General features: G+C 46.3%; 3 protein-coding genes and 2 non-coding genes across 7 annotated transcripts; 2 read left to right on the top strand and 3 right to left on the bottom strand.

The window, feature by feature from the left end:
• Positions 1 to 1,793: 1,793 nt before the first annotated feature.
• LOC117835094 (uncharacterized) lies at positions 1,794 to 9,383 on the bottom strand. 2 transcript variants are annotated; one of them, XR_011897263.1, is made up of 7 exons: positions 8,845 to 9,383; positions 7,366 to 7,436; positions 5,809 to 6,593; positions 4,683 to 4,803; positions 3,012 to 3,625; positions 2,624 to 2,923; positions 1,794 to 2,537 (listed from the first exon to the last, which is right to left on the bottom strand). XR_011897263.1 is itself a non-coding variant. In XM_034714457.2 (6 exons), the coding sequence occupies exons 1-6, from the start codon at positions 9,341 to 9,343 to the stop codon at positions 2,806 to 2,808; spliced, it is 2,208 nt and encodes a 735-aa protein (XP_034570348.1). In that variant the 5' UTR covers positions 9,344 to 9,383; the 3' UTR covers positions 2,554 to 2,805. The 2 variants fall into 2 exon arrangements, 1 of the variants encoding a protein (XP_034570348.1); XM_034714457.2 differs by lacking the exon at positions 1,794 to 2,537 and having other exon boundaries at positions 2,554 to 2,923.
• A 418-nt stretch (positions 9,384 to 9,801) lies between these two features.
• Positions 9,802 to 12,011, top strand: LOC117835096 (AAA-ATPase ASD, mitochondrial). Its single transcript, XM_034714460.2, has one exon. The coding sequence runs from the start codon at positions 10,299 to 10,301 to the stop codon at positions 11,799 to 11,801; it is 1,503 nt and encodes a 500-aa protein (XP_034570351.1). The 5' UTR covers positions 9,802 to 10,298; the 3' UTR covers positions 11,802 to 12,011.
• A 542-nt stretch (positions 12,012 to 12,553) lies between these two features.
• Positions 12,554 to 17,096, bottom strand: LOC117835095 (DEAD-box ATP-dependent RNA helicase 27). Of its 2 annotated transcripts, none has more exons than XM_034714458.2 (12): positions 16,563 to 17,096; positions 16,135 to 16,320; positions 15,521 to 15,706; positions 14,617 to 14,700; positions 14,352 to 14,393; positions 14,170 to 14,259; positions 13,790 to 14,092; positions 13,670 to 13,708; positions 13,490 to 13,594; positions 13,345 to 13,413; positions 13,138 to 13,263; positions 12,554 to 12,878 (listed from the first exon to the last, which is right to left on the bottom strand). In XM_034714458.2, exons 1-12 carry the CDS (start codon positions 17,043 to 17,045, stop codon positions 12,693 to 12,695), a joined length of 1,899 nt encoding a protein of 632 aa, XP_034570349.1. In that variant the 5' UTR covers positions 17,046 to 17,096; the 3' UTR covers positions 12,554 to 12,692. The 2 variants fall into 2 exon arrangements, with proteins under 2 accessions (XP_034570349.1, XP_034570350.1); XM_034714459.2 differs by having other exon boundaries at positions 13,790 to 14,089; positions 16,563 to 17,094.
• Positions 17,097 to 19,964: 2,868 nt separating this feature from the next.
• Positions 19,965 to 20,035, top strand: TRNAG-GCC (transfer RNA glycine (anticodon GCC)). The gene has a single exon. It is a non-coding gene; the product is annotated as a tRNA-Gly (tRNA).
• Positions 20,036 to 20,400: 365 nt separating this feature from the next.
• On the bottom strand, positions 20,401 to 20,474 carry TRNAM-CAU (transfer RNA methionine (anticodon CAU)). Its single transcript has one exon. It is a non-coding gene; the product is annotated as a tRNA-Met (tRNA).
• Between the last annotated feature and the right edge of the window lie 361 nt (positions 20,475 to 20,835).

Here is a 20,835-nt window from a genome sequence, read left to right as displayed (position 1 = left end):
AATAAACCAAACGATTCGATTCGACTAGATCGTTCCGGGATATATAGAAAACTATCGACAAGGACTTACGGGTGGCCGGAGCGTGCAATGAGCTCGTGGCGGCGGCGGCGGCGGCGGCCCGAACGATGCGGGGGTGGCATAGGATTGGCGGGGAGAAACACGAAAACAGTTGGTTGTTGGGGACAAGGACCTGAATTGAAATACCAAAGAATAGCATGGGATTGATACAAAAAATGTACCACAGTATTGCCCGCATTGCATCCTGCCCCTTCCTTTCTGCTCGAACGGCTGCCGTTGCTCGGTACCCTACTACTAGCGCTGGAGAGCTCGGTTGGGCTTAGTTTGGGCCACTGACTGACCGGCCCCATCGAACGTCCCCAAGGCCCAAGCCGCGGAGGCCCGTCGGACCGGACTCGACCAGGCCGCGGCGGGGACACGTGTTGTTGCTCTCTTCAAAATGGTGTGGAGTGAACGGTCTTCAGCTGTGTGCCGATGGAGTGGGAAATGTGGAATCATCAAAGCAATATGCAAACCGACTAGCCTCAAGACCCCTCGACCGTCCTGCCTTGAAGTTGAACTCCCCGTCATCACCTCTAAGAAATTTAAAGCTGGGTACCCTTGCTTGTTGGGTGCACACGAATTTCGCCGTGTGTACTCCTACTTGCACCGTGCAACAGCCGCCGCCACGCTGACTAAGGGAATCGACGAGAGCAATGCCATCCTGAGATCTAGAAGCCGCCGCCATGCCGGCTGGCCCTGCCGCCCGTGGAAGGAAGACAACACTAGACGGGGAAGGAACGGAACGCGCGTTTCGTCAGCAGAAGAAGGGCAAAGCATCGATGCCAAAGCCTCGCAGCGAAGGAAAGCCGAAAGCAACGCTACCGAACCATCCTGATCACCCCCTCCAGCTAGCCGCCGCTCCAGAAGCCGTTGCTTTCCTCACCCGGGCCCCGGTTCGACCTCGCCCGCGGGCATTCCAGATGCTTCCACGGTTCCACCCGTCCAACCCCATCGAGCCACAGCTCTCTCTCTCTCTCTCTCTCTCTCTCTCTCTCTGCGGGAGACACGCTCACGCCGTCGGGGGCCGGCTATAAAGGGAGGCACGCACGCCCCTGCTCCATTTCCCGTTGCCGCCTGCCTGCGTCATCGCGCCACCACCTTTAGCTCCCAGCAGCTGCTCGCCTTCTTCCAGCTTCCGAGAGCTCACCGGAGGAGGAACAGAGGAGGGCACGGGAAGAAGAAGATGAACGATCCCAAGTACGCCTACCCCTACCCAGCGCAAGGTATCCGGTGATTTCCTGGTTAATCCTTCGGTCGATAAAGTTTTTTTTTGGCTGTACGAGACTAGTGCGAAGAACAGCTTAGGCGTGGTGCTGACAGAGGATGTTTCTTTTCTTGCTTTGTGTTGCTATAAAAGGTTACTACCAGGGGCCGTACCAGGGCCCGCCGGTGATGGCGCCGCCGCAGTACGCCGCCGCGCCGCCGAGGAGGGAGCCGAGCTTCCTCGAAGGCTGGTATGCACGCCCAAATCTCTGTCCTTTTTGTTCCTGTGATAGCTTTTACTTTTAACGGGTGTATGTAGTAGGCACAAGTTGCAAGCGAGCTCACTTTAATTTTGTGCCCTTGTCTGAAATTGTTCTGCAGCCTGGCCGCGCTCTGCTGCTGCTGCTTGATCGACGAGTGCTGCTGTGACCCCTCCATCATCTTCGTCAGCTAGAAGAGGAGGATCGGGCTCTTGCGTCGTGTACAGGAACGGCTTCAGCTTCCGGATAGAGCTTGTTAGTTACTCCGTATTAACCACGCTATACGCCTATAGTGATTTTATTCCTGCCAGCTGCAGCTGGTTTCCCATGTACTTACTTACTGATGGAAGCTGATGACAAAAGTGTGTAATCTCTTCTCTCATTTCTGCCTGCCTGTGGTCCCTGTCTTGTTACCGAATCAGATTGCTTGTATATTTGCCGTCGAGTCCTTGGCTGGTTCGATGAAGTGCACGAGTAGGGATCGATTCTTCGCCATTGTGATTGGGTTGATGTAGCTTTTCGAAAGGTGAAGTGACTGGGTGGATAGAGAACCTTCAACCTTGCACAGAAGAAGCAAAAGAGCTAAAGCAGATGATCCGGGAAAGAAAGAAGCCCCGGAGGCCGGAGGCCTCTTAACCTTTCGGTAGTTCAGATGCTCCGGCGGAATACGACTCCCGCTCAGGAAAGAGAGGTTGGTGCGCCCAAATCCAGTCTTTTACGGGCGACGACACGTGCATTCGTGAGAAAACCAAGTTCCCCGGGCTGCCGCGCAAGCCGCAGCCGTCCCCTTTCGCCTCGTCACAATCATGTGATCGGAGAGGTATGGGTCGAGACATCCATGATCCATCCATCGTCTTCAGCCTTCAGGGCAGCCGGGCAGGGCTGCTAGCTTGTCCCGGATGATCCAGAACCTTTAGAAAAACTCGCGCACGCTTCGAATCCTGTGCTCCACAAGTCTGGAAAGCGCCGTCGATGGCTGGGGGGACGGCTCAGTGGCGAATCGACATGTATAGACTAGCACAAAAATGTATGACGATGCGAAACTAGTATTAGTCCTTTTGCATTGAGCTGTATGTAAGAACAATAAACTAGCCAAATACCTTACATCTACAGTGCACGGCCTGCCTTGTTGCTGTATGCAATCAAGCTGGCGAATCAGATGAGGTTCGTGCCGGAAATAATAAACGGAGAGCAACAACAAATCGCAAACGCTAATCCCTTTGTACACCGCACCTGCACAGGCCATGTGTGTTCCCTCATGTTATATGCAACAAGAGGTCTGTTATTTTGGGGAAGTGAGCTTGTTTGGATCGTTATCCTGCTTCAGCGACGAGTCCCCACTCACCAGTTCGTGGAAGGCTTCTACTTTCACAGGCGGCATCCGCATGCCGTATGCGCTCCTGCAACGGAAATCATGGGTAATCATGGGTTAGATCGAACGACGATACAGATGCGGTCGAACCGATGGCTTGAACGGTTCACGCTTACATTGATGGGACCTGATTGAACTGCTGTGCTAGTTGTGCATTCTGATTTGCTGACATGGCCATTTGCTGCTGATTAAGCTGCTGTTGCTGGTTAAGCTGCTGCTGGTGGTGGTTAATTTGCTGCTGCTGTTGAAGGTGTTGCTGCTGTTGTAACTGCTGCTGCTGCTGATTGAGGTGCTGCTGCTGCTGTAGTTGCTGCTGCTGGTTAAGCTGCTGTTGCTGCTGTTGTAGGTGCTGCTGCTGCTGGTTAAGGTGCTGCTGCTGCTGATTAAGCTGTTGCTGCTGCTGTTGCTGTTGGAGTTGCTGCTGCTGAAGTTGCTGTTTCTGATGATGCAGTAGCTGCTGCTGCCTTAGGTTAAATTGTTGCTGTCTAGTAAGAGATCCATATGGGCTATCTATTTGAGAATCCATAGTGTTCTCGATCTTCACATTCACCATAGGCTGGTTCTTGTCTGCCATTGTAAGAGGACCACGGGGGCTGGTCAATTGGCCACTGCGCCTCAGCCAATGCTGCTGCTGCAGAAGCTGCTGCTGCTGTGGTGTCAAATTCTGAAGCTGCTGCTGCTGTTGTGGTGTCAAATTCTGAAGCAGTGACGCAGGAAACTGCCTTGGAATCTGTCAATTGTGGATATATATACTATGTTAAAACAAATGGGAGAAGCATGAAATAACATTATCATGCTCTGAAAGATATTTCAGCAACGGATTACAGTCTCAAACAAGGATAGCTCTATTACTATATAAATATATATATATATATATATATTAAGAAAATAGTTATATCATGCCAAGCAACACAAATTTCAGGAATCATTTGTTTCAAACAGCTTAGGTAGTTCAAAGAACTATAGATTCCAACAAACAAATATACTAGAAATGTTTCTTTGACTGACCAATTGCTGCTGTTAACTGGATATTCAAGACCAGGCTGGTTTCACAGAACTCTCTAATTCAGCAGGTAAATACTAGGGCATAAATGTTACCATGGGCTGCCAATCACATTTGCTGTCTCAAATGTATCAAATATCAAAATAGGCGTCACTGAGAAAGGGTCCACAAATGGCAGTCCTCGTTCTTAGTAGCTACCAATGTTGTTCTGCACCATTCTAGTATAGTTTCATATGGCCCTTGTATTCATCTAAATGGATCTATTTCAGAATTCAGAGTATTCTCTGAAGAGCAAATCTTCAAATAAAGACATCTGAGCAGGAAGTGACCAAATCAGGCAGATTTAAGCAAAGCCACTACCTGATTTGTTCCTTAACAAAAATTAACAATAATGTCAACCAAGACCACTAGTTTTTACTCGCAAGTGGTAACCACCATAGTACACTTCCGTTGGGATCCAAACCAAACTGATAATGTAAACAGAATTCCTCTGAAATCCAGTTCTTAAGAACGACGATATATTGTCCCTGCTACCGATATTGACAGCCAAGCAATATCTACTCCCACCAACTGACTCAAGTGGCAGGTAGCCTATATAACCAAAGGGTCTGTTTAGTGGGCTAAATCCACTCAAACTTGCTTTGTTATGGACAGATGCAGGATAAATATTTTTTAATCTAATAAAACTATTCTTCTCAAGAAGAAATTCACATATGCAATAGAAAATAAATGTACCGAACATAAAGCAAAATGCAAGTATGGCCCATTAGCAGTAACTATGTACCTGCTGTGCATGAAGAAGGGAATTTGGATGTTGCGACTGGAGAACTTGTGCATCCTGATGAATGGGGTAGTTGGCCGTTCTAGTTCCTGTCTTTGTGATCTCCATCAAGGGTCCAATGTTACTGCATGTCACATAAAAATCACAATCAAGACTTCAGCAGCTATTTTCTGAATAGCATGTGTCTGCAATCAATACAAGTATAGAGTGAACCTATATAAAGATGTCCAGCTATTTTCTGAATATTTTAGCCAGATATCTTAACACAACACAGGGTGCAATAAGCTAAAGTTGCCCTTGTGGGGCCCCAACCCTGTCCAGCAGATTGGCAGTGAAGAGCAAGAAGTTAATACTAGGAAACACAGCACGCAGCCAACCATACAGATCTCAGATTTGACAGTACAGGTCCAGATAAATATGACCGCATGAGTCTCTGGTTCTGCTCCGAGAGCTTACTGAAGAGGTGCTAAGATACAATGGAAATTTGTATCATATTGGAGAAGTGAAGAGGTGTTAAGATACAATAGAATTTTTCCTCGCAAGAGAAAAGAAAAGATACAATGGAAATTTGGTCATGTGGACCCCTAAAGTCAGTTGTGCAGGACAGCATCTAATTTGTACCTGGACCCTATCAAACAGAGATAGATAAACAAAAGACAACAGCTCGTCGTTCGTGACATTTTTTTCCATTCATCCTCTTGTATTTCCTTTTCCTTCCTCATATCCAAGTTCAGCATGATGAATCAAATTGGTGGATGGAACATAGCAGTTCAGATGCAAGGATGAAATTCATGACTACAAGGATATATATTTTGGTGTAGTAGTGCATCTGTTATACCAATTCAACTCCAGCTTTTAGTTATAAATACATGCTTAGAATGTGTTACATTAAAAAGAAAGAAAAAGAAAAGAGGCTTTCTACTGAAAAGTGGAAGTGGCAGACATAACAATGGACAGATAAATCTACCAAAACGGTTAAAACAGCAGTCATATGAATCAATGTATAAACTCTCTGAAATGGATTATCAAGCCAATACTCAGAGTCCCAATCAGAAACACGGAATATGACAAAAGGAATATAAACAAAATAGACAGATACACACACTTAAACATAACAGGATTGACATACCTGTAGCCAACAGTCTGTAGGAACATCTTAAGGAGTTCAATCGATGAAAATTGCTTCCTGTAGCTATCAGTTAGAAGCTTCAAATTGCGTCCCAGTTTACATATGTGCTTAATAATTATCTCTGAAAGAACATCAATAGAGGCTGCAGTTCCACTTTCAAAGTCTGAATTTGCTAAGTAGCGAGCAACCAACTTCCTTGTCATGAGCAATGCTTGCTCCTGGCTTAAAGATTTCCCTTCTATTCTAGATCCATCTTTTCCTCTATATTTGTTTCCTGTCTTGTAATATTCAGGCACCATGCCGAACCTTTCAAGCATTGCAGTGTTGCGGCTAACTGGTGCTGGTAAATTATCAAGAATCCCATGAACCTCTATTTTATTGGTCATAGATATTCCACTTGTTCTAGGAATTGCACTTTCTGGAACACAGTCAGATGAAAATCTAATTTCTGGAATAAAAGTTTCATCGGTTGAATTGCTGTGCTCCCCAGCATTCTTTGAGTGCAGGGAAGGACCATTTTCCACCATGGGAGCAGATACACTAGGATCATCCATAAACACGGCCCTCTTCCTTTTATGTACACTGCAAACCTTAAGATAGTCCGACATTCCCTCTGGTGTTCTCTTTGGTATTTCTTTGTCACCTGAGCGAAGCGTGCTGTGCCATGTCCTGAACTTGTTAGCATATTGTTTGTACCACGTGTCAGGTAATTCGTCATATCGATTATGCCTTTGAGACATCATTGAACTGTCCCTGCTTGGACTAAACGCAGTTCTAGAATGCACCTGCAGCAAATGGGAAGTCTTAAACCATCAGAATATAGCAGATGAATTGATGCCATCTTTGGTTAGCATGCCAGGATTGCAACTACCATATGACAACAGTTTACAAAACGCATATTAAACAGTTAAGGACCACACTCAAGTACTCAACACTCAGGGATTTGATTCATTTGACTTAAGTTGCATGGCATGAAATTACAATTGACACAGGGACATCATACACTAATTAACCGAGCAGGCTGCAGGCTAAAGCAAGACAGTGCCAACATGTCATTGTCCAATAAAGAACCTAACTTGCATGTGGTTTTTGCAATTTTCCCTTTTCACAAGGAGTTAGATTAAGCAGCCCAGCAGCAATATGTCCAGGAGTTTTTCAGTTAATGGGCAGATTTAGAATCTAGATAAGAATTAATGACAATAACAACTATAGGAGAAAAGCTGCATCATGTAACAATGAATGTACCACAATAAACATGTGGCAAAGATGTTTTAACTATGAAAATAATGTAAGACATCTGAAATCAAATAAGAGACATCTGAAATCAAATAAGACTACAAAGTACAACATGAACATGCCATATGGCCGTGGCTTGCACTGTTGAATAGCACAAGCACATTATTCAAGAAATCAGGGATGAAAAAGCCAGGTTTAAAAAGAAAGCTTTTTCATATGCAGCAGCCTGCAATAACAAAAACAAGCATGAAACAGGAAAAAAAGCATGAAATGGGAAAATTCTCAAAAAAAAAAACATGAAACGGTAAAGGCCTAACATACTTGATGTTGAGTGTTATCTTCCTGCTCATCTTCCAAAGAGAAATAAATATCATCTCCATGAAGCTGAAGATCTGGAAATAACAAACCAGAAAATATCAATCAGTCGTTTTGGGTTTAAAAACCATCTGTTACTGCTTTCTTCTTTAAAATTAATCACTTATGTCTCAAAATGACTTCAGGTATAGATGTTTATTGATTATTGAACATGCAAATTTCCAGCTTCCTAAAAATAGGTCATGGATATTTGGTACTTGTGTAATTCTAATTAATGGACTGGGTATTAAAACGTAAATCCAGATAGAAGTTTCAGAACTAACTAAATTGCCCCCTGGGAAAGTTTAGCATTGCATAGAGATGATATTTTAAATAATAAGTAAAACTTTTTTTATTTACAGAAGAACCTTGTACAGGAAGCTATGTATAATAATTGGCTATCTAATTACAATGCAAATCACATGCTAGCTATTAATGTGGTGCAGTTTTTAAATTATGTGAACGGATTCTTAAAGCCACTTGCTGTCCAATTGAACCTAACATCCAATTTAGTGTTATCCAGAATGGGTGCAAAAAAAGAAAAGAAAAAAGGAATTGCAATATACGACAAAGCGTAGCGCCTTACAGTCTATGCTGGCCGACATTTGTGAGATGCTAGTGGAACATTTCCTAGTGTGCATAAAGTAACATGCACATTCAAACTGTATTAACCCAACAAGAACTTGCACGGATGATAAATTGAAAGGGTAGTTTAAAGGAGCAGCTCCTGAGCAGAATGAGGTGCAATTTCAGGGAGGAATAACTATCTGAACTGAAGAGAACAGTCTGTTCCAAGAGGTGACAATGTATCCCAGAAACCTTGCTTGGTTCAAGCTACCTAGTAGTGGAAATGATTACAGATGCTTGTCTCAGATAACAAAGTTTAAGCCTAACTAGTTGAACATCACAAAACCTTTTGATTGAAGAAAGGAGGGAGAGCAACAGAGCCAGCAGATCATTTTGGAGGGCAACAAGAGGACAGATTATGGAGATAATTGTTTGCCATAGTTTCTTATCAGGCTTTTAATCATGAATTACCACAACTTTATATCGAATTCCAATTCTAGAAGTTACCATGTCTTGCCAACCACTAGTACATCCTAAACTAGGGAGGTTATCAAGCTAATATTTTAAGGTCAGTCCCCAAATTCTGTGTCTAAACAACAATACCATTTCAAGCCACAATGACCACAGTACTAATATCTCCACCCTCAGATTCAAACCGGAGAAGCTTGCTTACTCTACACCACTAAACAAGTAGCCAACCATCCACGGATGACACCACTGAAAGCTAGAACACAAAAGCAGGTAACCCCTGCAACGAATTTTTTTTTCACGAAATTGAAGCGCAAAATTCCTCGAGCCCCAGAGATTCGAGCAGCAGATCCCTAAATCCCATCAACCGAATGGCGCGAGCAGCGCACAGAGCGTGTGAAATGCACTTACAGTTGGCGTTGATGGAGTGGAGACCGGCAGGGCCCGCGCCGCGGGGGCCAAGTTGGAGCGCAGCGGAGGCCTTGTCGAAGAGGAGCGCGCGGACGCGGAGCTGGAGTAGGAGGAGCGGACGCGGGGGCGGCGAAGGGGAGGCGGCGGGGGAGAGGAAGTTGTCCCATGTGGCCGGGGACGTGAGGTGCTGCGTGAGCGCGGCGTGCGCGGCGTCATCGCCCAGCCACGCGCGCCACGCGCCGCACGCCTCCAGCCGCCGCGCGAGCTCGTAGCCGCGCCCGTCCTCGCCCAGCAGCTGCGCCCCGGCCGCCGCCATCCGCGCGGCGGTTGCGTCGCCCGCTCGGACTGGTCCGCGCGCCGGGATCTCACTCGTCAGCTTCACTCCCGGCGGTGGGACTTCGGGGTCCGGAGACTCTATTGCTCTCGGAGCTTGGACGCCGGCCAAGGCCAACCCCGGCGGAGAAGGAAGCGTAGGTCGTGGTCCGACTGGGATCAACATGTGGAATCTTGCAGCCCACCAGGCCTAACTAGGCCCAATCATTCTATGGTCTTATCTATTTTTTTTCCCCCTTAGCGATTACCTGTACTCTTATCTGAATAACAAGTTTTGAACAAAATTTGCAACAAGTTTTCAGTATAAAAGTAGTTATGAACGAACATACAGTTATCTTTCAAAATCCAGACACGTGAAGAAACTCTTTTTATTGCGCACACAAGTTATTTACAGTGTGGAGCCTAGCTAGAGAAGCTAAAGTGACTTTCAGGTGTCAAGTGGAATTGACTTGTAAGTTTGAAAAGTATCTCAGGGCCACTGGAGACGGGCAAGCCTTCCTCGACGATGTGACCGTGTCTCACCTTTCTTCAGTTGCAAGCCAACGCGACGCCCACTCGCCCAGAGAACGAAACGCCCGAAATCCCGACGCAAGGGGCCAAAGAAACCGACCAAAAATGTCGCCGTGGTTGGAATCGTCGTCTTCGTCAGTCCATCGCGCTTCGCCGCCAAGGAATCGTGGCCACGGCGGCGCTACGACTCGTGACATCGACATGTCCGGGTCACAGCTCAGCTCAGCTCAGCTCCACCGCCACCAACTCCTCCCCCAAGACAAACAACAGGACAGGACGCCGCAGAAGCTAATATTGTACGGTTGCGTCCGCTGCCCGCTCGGTCCTTCACGAGCAAGCACTCCAGAGGACGCAACGAAATTGACGGGCCGTGCCGTGTCGCCGTCGGTGATGATCGCCGCCGTGACGCGGCACTGCTGCAGCACCACCCCCCGGGTCCCGAGAAAGCTCTATAAGTGCAGGGGGTGAGGGCAGTGGTAGCTCTCAAGCCTCAAGGGACCAGCTGATCTGTGATCTGGCACGGGCCACCAAGAGACTACCACTTCGTGTTCGTGTTACTGGTGTGTGCGTGTGCGTGCGTGAGCCGGGGAGTCCTTGTGGTCGGTGAAGGCATGGAGGGCTCGTTGCTAAGCGGGCTCAACTCCGGCGTGGTGCTGAGCCTGATCGCCGTGCTGTGGACGGTGGTGTGGCAGAACCTGCAGCACCTCCAGCTGCAGCAGTTCTTCGGGCGCCACCTGAGCCGCCACGCGCGGCGGCTGGCGGCGATGGTGGATCCCTACCTGTCGGTCACCATCGCCGAGTACGAGGGCGGCCGGATGAAGCGCAGCGACGCCTTCGAGGAGGTCAAGGCCTACCTCAGCGCCGCCTGCTCCCGCGGCGTGCGCCACCTCCGGGCCGAGGGCGCCAAGGACACCGACAAGCTCGTCCTCAGCATGGTCGACGGCGAGGAGGTGGCCGACGAGTTCGAGGGCGCCACGGTCTGGTGGTGGGCCTACTCCAAGTCACCGCCGCGCTCCGACCCCGCCGCGGCGTGGTTCGGCGGCGCCGGCGCCGGCGCGCAGGAGGAGCGCCGGTTCTACAGGCTCTTCTTCCTCGACCGCCACCGCGACCTCGTGCTCGACACCTACCTCCCGCTCGTCCGGCAGCGGGGCCGCGCCGTCATGGTGAAGAACCGGCAGCGGAAGCTCTTCACCAACATCTCCACGCACCAGTGGAGCGACGGCGGGTACATGAGGTCGGCGTGGAGCCACGTGGTGTTCGAGCACCCCAAGACGTTCGCCACGCTCGCCATGGACCCGGCGAAGAAGAAGGAGATCACGGACGACCTCGACATGTTCAAGAACGGCAAGGACTACTACGCCCGCGTCGGCAAGGCGTGGAAGCGCGGGTACCTCCTGTACGGCCCGCCGGGGACGGGAAAGTCGGCCATGATCGCCGCCATGGCCAACTACCTCGACTACGACATCTACGACATCGAGCTCACGTCCGTGCACTCCAACACCGACCTCCGCAAGCTGTTCATCGAGACGACGAGCAAGTCCATCATCGTCATCGAGGACATCGACTGCTCGCTCGACCTCACCGGCGCGCGCAAGAAGAAGAAAGCCGCTGCGGAGGACGACGACAAGAAGGACGGCGCCGCGGCTGCCGCCAAGGCCGCCGCTGGCGGCGACAGGAAGGACACCAGCAGCAAGGTGACGCTGTCCGGCCTGCTCAACTTCATCGACGGGCTGTGGTCGGCGTGTGGCGGCGAGCGGATCATCGTGTTCACCACCAACCACGTGGAGAAGCTGGACCCGGCGCTCATCAGGAGGGGCCGCATGGACAAGCACATCGAGATGTCCTACTGCGGCTACGAGGCCTTCAAGTTCCTCGCCAAGACATACCTCGACGTCGACGCCCACCCGCTGTTCGACGCCGTTGAGGAGCTGCTGCGGGAGGTGGAGATGACGCCCGCCGACGTCGCCGAGAACCTGACGCCCAAGAGCCTGGAGGACAACCCGGACTCGTGCCTCGCGGCCTTGGTGAAGGCGCTGGAAGAGGCCAAGGAGAAGAAGAAGGCGAGTGGGGGGGGTGGTCATGACGAACAAGATTCCGAGGAGGAGGAAGAGTAGTTTCGATTGACGATTGCCAAATTGTCTGCTGATTTTCTCGTGGTTTGTGTTAGAGAGATCTCGCATCGAATTAGCCAGCCGCTTCATCAGTTAGTAAACTCTTGTAGACAGTAGACTCGATCGGGTAGTAGCATTGTCAGGAACACTATGCTTTCGTGAACAGAGGGAGTGCAGCTATGTTAGAAATAAAATAAGTTAACACCAGGTCAACGTGAACTTTTTCTCGGAAAGAAAGAAACGTGACGAGAACTTTGTGAAACGAAAATACTGGATTTGGAACGCTGAACTTTCAGTCTCTGCCAGTAACGGAGAAGAACGTCTGCAAAGCAAAGTCCAGCTTGGTCTTTGGGAAACAGCGAGAGTGCGATGCGCGCATAGGATCCCGCGCCTTTACTCGGTGCGCGTGGCGTGGTCACTGGGGCCACATGTAACCTGGAGCGATCTGGGATTAGAGAATTGAGACTGACAGATGGGATGTCAGACTGATACTGAAAGCGATGGATGCATCATCGGCTCAGTGACGCAACCTAGCTGGCGTTTTGCTGGTTGGCGTGCGTGCAACCTAGCTGCCTGGGTGAAACCATAGCCACGCAAGATTTAACCATCAACTACAAGATTAGTAAAATTGACAAAAACTTGTGTTCAGTCTACACGGTCCTAACAGGGATTATGTATGAACTGATCCTTTCGCTTGTGCAGCAACCGAAGCACTATGAAATCATCAAGAATCCATTCCACTGTGTGGGGAGAAATTGCGCATCAAGTGACCATCCCTTAACACGAGTGATAATATCTCATCCACCCTAGCATAAGTGATCCGTCAAAATTTTCCAAAGCCAGATAACATTGAAGCTCTGGTATTACACAACCGCGTGAAAGGCTCTTTCTTTTCTAAAACCTCGCGAACTGTCGCTTATTGCCACCGTCTTTGTCCTTCCTTCCGTAAGGATTCGAAGGGCCGATGCCATGCCTCTTCCCACCATCTAATCTCCTCTTCTTCCTATGTTTCGCTGCACTGCTCTCCAGGTCCAGATTCACCTTAGGAGGGCTTCTGAAACAGAATGATGCAGCTACTTTCTGCAGGATAGCAACGAATTCGACATTAGATTGTTGAGTTTTCTGTACGGTACCACAACGCGGCAATCCATACGCAATTAACTGATGCTCATTTTCATGCCGTTGACGCCATACAGGGTATATGAAATAGCATCATTTATCTTATACCAACAGGACAAATTATATTTACATTCTCTGCTACCTTGGTTGATTCAAGGGATAAACTAAACTTTAGGAAATATCAACTGTGCGATAACTGAAAACTCTGCAGAAAATTTACCTGCAGATCGAGTTGATGGACGTTAAAAATGTCTTTCATAGAGTGGGAGTCGTACGCCAAAACGTAGGATCGGTAGGCTTCTTTTGCAGACTGGTTTAGATAGTAATTATCGCTAACAATTTTCTCCTGCATAACAATTCTAGCTATAAGTGCCCGACAAAAGAAGGGGAACTGAAATAATTTGGGTATCCTGAAAGAGATACTTACGAGGTGTGATTGCAGATTTGGCACATTTTTTTGACTGAACTCATATTCAGTCAGGGCAACCCTGGCCGCCTGCAGACAATCAATAAATGTGTGATTTCTCTTAATTCAGGGGGGAAGGCACGGATATTATGTTGTTCATAAATACCTTCAGGTAAATGAGAAATTTCAATTCTTCTGGTAGTAAGAACAGTAAGGCACTTCCTTTGCCTTTGTCACCACGTGCAGTGCGCCCAACTCTGTGAATGTAATCCTGAAAGTGAAATTCCAAATTGCAGTTAGAGGAAGAGAGTAGTAGATTGCACTGGATCTGTTTAGAGTCACCAACCTTTGGCTCATCTGGAGGATCATACTGCACGATATAATCCTAAAGAAGGAACCAGATGCTTCAATTAGCTGGGAAAAAAAATTATGTCTCATGTTAAAAGATAACAGGCCAAAACCTTACCACATCAGGGATATCAAGTCCACGTGCAGCCACATTCGTGCACAATAAGATGCCCTTTTCTGCCTTGCAAAAGTTAAAGAATGTTGTAGTTCGTTTCTGCTGCTTTTGTTTCCCATGGATATCAAAACACTCTATCCCAATGAAATTCAGAAGTTCTGTGTGGAACTTGACTGAATTGCATGATGAAAAGAACACCATGACCTTCTTATTCTGTTTCTTTTTTAGGAAAGCATACAGAACCAGGAACCTCTTCTCACTAGAAATGACACAATACCCCTGTTGTAAGCCTTCAACAGTAGCCTGCTGAAGAATCAAGGTTATTTTTCCTACAAAATACTCTTGAAAGTATAGTTGAATAACCTGGTGAAGCAGTTCCTTACCTTTGAGTTATCATCATCAACTCCAACATAAACTGGTTTTTCTTTACTTTCTTCATTTTTCTCAAATGACAATTTAGCAAATTTTTCAACCTGTGTGAGATACATCAAAGCATAAGAAGAAAAGCAATCTATAGAAATCATGGATAAGAATTTTGAATAAACTGGATAACAGATCTACCAACCTCTGGAGTCTGTGTGGCAGAAAAAAGAACAGTCTGCCTATTCTGCATATCATCCATAATACAACGAAAGAGAAAACATTATGTCAGTGCAAAGTTCAAAGCTACTTCCTCCGTATCAAATTGTAAGCTGTTTTGCCATCTAGATATACACTATGTCTAGATACATTGTATGTAACTTACAATTTGGAACCGGGGGGGGGGGGGGGGGGGGGGGGGGGGGGGAGGGAGTACATTGTAAAAATGAGAACTACAAGAGCTCATATACCTGTGGTAGGCGTTTAAATATTTGTTTCATATCTTCCTCAAAGTTTTGCTCGAGTATGCGATCAGCTTCATCAATTACAAGGCACTGCAAAATTAATAAAAATGACTTTTGTCAGACCAAAGTGGGCAGGGGTTTCATGGCATATTGGCATTCATGGCCATGAATAATGTTTTCCAGTTCCATGTAAACACAAACAGATGGCGAATGAAAAGGCCAGGCTAACACTGAAAGGCAGCCCAGCCCAGTTTGTCAAATCTTTCATGCTTTGTACCTTAAGTTTGAGCCCATCCCAGCCAAACAATGTTTAAAACATAATTTCCCATTAGACAATAGAATAAATTGTACAATACATACAAGTCTTAGCTACCTAAAAAAGTAATCAGCTATTTGCTATTTAGCTCCAACAATTTTTGACACTCCAGACAAACTAAATCTACAATCTTGGTGGGACACTGGGACTAATACCAAACCCATCAGAAAGATGTAACGGAGATGGAAATGGCTTAATAAGGATAAAAAACCAATACAGCAAACAAGGACTGGTAAAACAAATAACCAACCAAGAAGAAACATGATACAGAGATAAAGTACTTAATAAATAAAGTATAGCATTGTTTACAATTTTACATATACCTCGTGTAATCAGCAACAAATTTTTCTACACTCTAATTTAATGTTCACACTTAGCAATCAGTCATGGACAATTGCAGTAGGTGGAGTAAACCACAATCCCTTCGTAGTGTCAAGCAGTACTGATGCAAAAAGTATGTTTAGCACACTAGAGATATGCAACTGCAGGTTTGCCTTTGCTACTTAATGCGGCAACTTAAAAACGAAATGATACTTAAACACACATATTTTCTTCAAACTTTGAAATGAAAGCGATATAAAGAAGTCCCATTACCTTTAGCCTTTTGTATATGAAACTCTTGGTATTTTGTAGATGGTCCAAAAGCCTGCCCGGGGTAGCAACTAATAAATTGACCCCTTTTGCCAGCTGATCAGCCTCACTTCTCCTGTTATTACCACCAATAACATATCCAAGAGTTTGCGAGTGATACTTCATTAACTCCTTGGCAACATTGTGTGTCTAGAGAAAATGAATCAACAATGATTAAGAAAAGTGAAATAAAAAGCTTCAATTCATTAACTTATGTTTAGAATCTCGGAGCTGCAACTGCAACTATACAAAATTTAGATACTAATGCATTTACAGTTTCAAGTTCCACATTTTGCCAATTTTTGGCAGTTGCAATTTGAAGAACCATTTTCTGTAACTTATCTTAAAAGCAATGTAACACGAACAATTTTTCATTTTTACAAAATGTTGTCTTAACAAAGTGTAATTATTATCCTAGCTGACACATCTGATTTCGAATGTTTCTCCAACAGAAAGCTCTTGTACAGCCTTAAAACATGTGAGATCAATCAAAAGGAATACTGCATGTGAGCTCAATCAAAAGGAATACTGTCGCATCATGATTTGTCAGAGGAAATCAACAACACCAAACCATATACCTGGATAGCAAGCTCCCTTGTCGGGCAAACCACGATAACTCCTGTCCCGTTCCTCGGCGAGAAGTGCAGATGATGGAGCAGCTCAATCGCTGGTACAAGGAACGCAAGAGTCTTCCCTGATCCAGTTTTGGCTGCGCCCATCACATCCTTTCCTTCCAACAGATGTGGTATTGATCTAGCTTGAATCTGCAAGCATGAAAACAAACCACACATCAATACTAAAAACAAAAATAGTAGCAAACCGACCCACATAACACAAACTTTCACAGAAATAATTAACTTTTGTGCAGTCTATCTCTGCCAAAAATAAAACAAAATAAGGTAAGCAATTGCAGAATTGCGCTGAGAAGCGAGAACAGAAGCAATTCGCATAAATTGCACTCTTTACGCCTATACAATGGCAAATTTTAAACAGTGGTAGGCGGTACCTGGGTGAGGTGGGTGTAGTTCATCTCTCTGATGGCATTGGCAGTGAGCTCAGAGATGGGGAGCTCAGAGCAGAGCTTGTTCGAGAGAATCCCGCTCCCTTCCCCCTTCTTCTTCTTCACCTTCTTTTCCTCTTTCCCCACCTCCTTTTCCTTCTTTTCCTTTTTATCCTCCTTCACCGTCTCCTTCGCCTGCTCCGTTTCCTTCTTCTTCTTTTTATCCTCCTTCACCTCCTCCTCCTCGCTCTCGTCCTCATCTTCATCTTCATCCTCCCCTTCCTCATCGTCATTGCTTCGCTCCTCCACATCCTCGTCTTCGTCATCGCTCTCTAACTCCTGCTGCCTCTCCTCTCCCTCGTCGCCGTCTGAGGCGGTGTCGTACACCGACTCCTCCTCCTCAGAGTCTGACTCCGGCGGGGCGACGACGGGCTGCTTCCGCTTCTTCGACAGCCCGGCCGACTTCATGGTCGCGGCTGCTGGGCACATGGCGGCGGCGGCGGGAGGTAAGGGAACGCACGCCTTCGCTAGTGTTTGTTTTAGGTGCGTAACGGCGAGGGATTGGTATTTACGAGCACTCGGCAAGGGTCTCGGCCCGCCTTACTTGGGCGCGGCGTGGTCCAACCTCAGGCCTCCCGCCCGCGCCGCTTCTTGCAGGACAAACGCGGCCCGCTCAACAATATGCTAAGCCTGCAATGTCCGATAACGGGGCTTCAGTAGTGAATCTATCGGCACCACAGCAGTGGCATACAACTTTGGACCTAAGGGCCGGCCCCGTTACCTTTCGGAATGGGGGATCCCCGTTGGCAACAACCACGGTAGTAGTTGCGGAACTACTGGGCCAAGAGAGGACAACCTGTTGTTCCTGCTGCTCCTCCTTCGCTTCGGGGGACGGAGGTCCTACGGTAGGTAAGAGCACGCACAAGCACTTGACCGAAGGGGACCAGCGCTTCTACTACTCCACCGAGGAGCCGTTCTTGCGAGAAGCAAGGGATGTCGTGAACGGTGGGAGGTCAAAGAAAGAGAATTGACCTCTGAATACAGTGATCCTATGATCTAGATAGACTCCGTCCTTTTTTTTAGATAAGGGTGACTCAAGAGGGGGTGGGACCAGCTGGCATAATGCAGGCTCGAACGTTGGAATTCGAGGTCTCATGAACGAATTTTTTTTTCAAACATACTTTCCGGTCAGGCCTATGGAGGATCCTTTTAGATCTACGGACCGGCCGTTCACATGAGCATAGGGAATCTATACTCGAGCCTTCGACTTGGCCCCTGACAGGATAGATGAGGAATCACTCTTGATCTGATTTATTGGGGCCTACAACTTCGCCAAAGCCGACTAGCATCCTTTCCACTGCGCATTGTTCGAACAAAGAAGACTACTAAAGGATCGAATTCGCTTTGCGTGGTGAATTGGGCCGTCCCATACCTTCATTTTTTCTCATGTGTGTTGAACATTGTCTTCCTCGGTTCCAGCTTCACTGATGTAGGTAGGGCTGGGCGAGAAAGGGTCCCCTCTTGCCTATTAGTAAGCGGGCCTTCGATTCCACCGGGGTCTTACGGTCTCATAGAGGGGGGAGAACCACCTAACTAAAGAAGAATAGCGCTCTTTTAAAATAAGAGTAGGCGTGGAGAGCTTTTTGCGGGGAAACTTGCAAGTCAAGTTTGGGGGGAGGCGGGCGTCGACCCAACCTTATGAGTATTCGGACTATAACAGTTCCGATGAACAGTCACTCACTTTTGACAGTTATACGATTCCAGAAGATGATCCAGAATCGGGTCAATCACGTTTATTAGAAGTTGACAAGCCAAAATTCATCTACGTATGATTGTAACACCCGCTGATGTACCTCATAGTTGGGCTGTACCTTGTAGGAATCCCCCCGTCATGATCGACTAAAAGGAGAAGTCTCAATGAGATATTGGTTCAAATCCAATTCATGACAAGTTCAGAAGGACTCTCTAAGAGAAAAAAGAAAAAATTGTTAGACCGAAACTCTTTTAGGAAAGAAAAATCAATCCATGTACCATATACAAATGGATGATACATATATCATAAAGAAGGAATATGGAGCGGGTAGTAGGAATCGAACCCGTAACCCCAAGGTTATGAGCCTTGCGAGCTGACCTAACTGCTCTAGTCCGCATGCCTACCTTTCAGGGAAGGAGGAAGTACTAGAAGAGCCAGAAGCTAGGGGTGTTTGAGCTGTGTTCTTCCTTGGGGAGAACTATCATCCTATCCGAATCTCTTTCTCTCTTTTTGGGAGCTAGTTTAATGGCTGCTCGACCAAGCCAGCCGTAGCCAACCTTCCGCTGAGATCGAGATTTCATGCGTGATGGTAGGCGTGACCAGCGGTATGAAAACCGCGAATCTCGAACTTCCTCTTCTCGTTTTGATGATGCATAAATCATTATGACGATTTTTATCGGTTTGGAGACCATATATCCAAGCCTGAAGCGATCAAATGCAGTTAAACCGGTCCCTGGGGATGCTGTTCTAGGAAGAGCTACAGTTGAAGGAGATGCTGCTGAAAGTTCACCTGTTTCAGTTTCAGTTAGAGTACTAGCCCCAAGGGAAGGAGCAGAGGTATCAGATATGTAAATCTACCTGTTGCTCCAACATGTGAGGAGATAAACCCGAAAAAAGAAAACCACGAGTGATCCAACATTAGTTCGAAACCAGCAAGCGTGTAGCGAGTGAGTAGAATCCTTGGGCTCCAAAACAAGCGAGTTCAAACCCTACCCTATTGTCTTCTTGACCAATCAAGTCAAGCTTGAAAACTGCTTCTTCTCAACCAGGATACGAGCCAATGAACCTTCTATTACAACCGGAAAGTGAGAGAAAACCAAATTCTCATACTAGAAGCGATTCAATTGTGAATTCACAACAAGTAGTCTGCGATCAATAGTTCATCGAGACAATGCCTAGTCAACAGTTTATGGCTTTCCCATTAGCTGTTTTTGCATTAATTCCGACTTCCTCAGTCTTAGTAATTAGTGCACCCCTTGTATTTGCTTCTCTTGATGGTTGGTCAAATAATAAAAATGTTGTATTTTCCGGTATATCATTATGGATTGGATTAGTCTTTCTGGTAGCTATTCTGAATTCTCTCATTTCTTGAATTTGTTTAGTATTTAGTAGCCCGATATAAAATAAATAAAAAGAAAGGCCCTTTTTTCGAAAAAAAATCTGATTTTGATACACATTAAAATGCTATTTTCGTTCCGAATTATTATATTAGCTCTTCTCCTTCGTTATTATGAAATTCTATTGCCATTAGAATACAGACAATTAATAAAAAGAAAACTCTAATAGAAAATAAAACGGTCGACCCAGACATAGACGGTCGACCGAGGTGGATATACCCTATAAAATATAGGCCGTAGCGGGCGTAGTTCAATGTAGCGAGCGTAGTTCAGTGGTAAAACATCTCCTTGCCAAGGAGAAGATACGGGTTCGATTCCCGTCGCTCGCCACCTTAATTTAGTATTTAGTAAGGTACTATGATTAAAAAATGAAGTCTAGTTGACTACTTAACTACTTCTATTAAATTAAGTAGTTGTTAGTCTAGTACTGTACCCCTTCTTATCTTATCCTTCCTTTGCACCCGATTCAAAAAAAAAGAGTGCTTCGGGGCGAAAATCCAACTTTCCAAGAAAGTTCCCTAAACCGGGAATTCTACCGAGACAAACAAGAGACAAACGGTTTTTAAAGGGTATAGGCTATGCTTTTCTTTCTTTTTTTTCTGCCTGCCTACAGAATAAAAAAAAAGAGTTGGGTTGGATATAGCCCTCTACCATATCTATACAAATAGAATAGTCCATTTATACGGACTGCTAAGTGCGGAGACGGGAATCGAACCCGTGACCTCAAGGTTATGAGCCTCGTGAGCTACCAAACTGCTCTACTCCGCTCTGTAGGGCTGAAAACAAGTGGACGAAAAAGGTTGAATACAAGTCTCTACCATGTCTAGACAAACAAATGGAATAGTCTTTTTCTACAAAATGGAGTGGGTAGCGGGAATCGAACCCGCATCGTTAGCTTGGAAGGCTAGGGGTTATAGTCGACGTTGGTTGATATGGCGCTTAATCTGTAGATAAGTAGAGTTCGTGCACACTGTTATACAAGACAATATACTATAACACACACTCTTGGTAATAAAAGGCAATCAACAATTTGCTGATATAACCTGGTCTTCCCACTGTGCAGAAATCGGAGGAGGCAAAACAATGGCAGGCTTTGTACCAGAACCCGCAAAAAGCTGTCTTCTTGGAA

The sequence above is a fragment of the Setaria viridis genome, chromosome 9 (assembly GCF_005286985.2).
Source record: "Setaria viridis chromosome 9, Setaria_viridis_v4.0, whole genome shotgun sequence".
Taxonomy (NCBI): domain Eukaryota; kingdom Viridiplantae; phylum Streptophyta; class Magnoliopsida; order Poales; family Poaceae; genus Setaria; species Setaria viridis.
The sequence above is the reverse complement of the archived record's forward strand: the minus strand, read 5'-3'. Positions and strand labels throughout refer to the sequence as shown.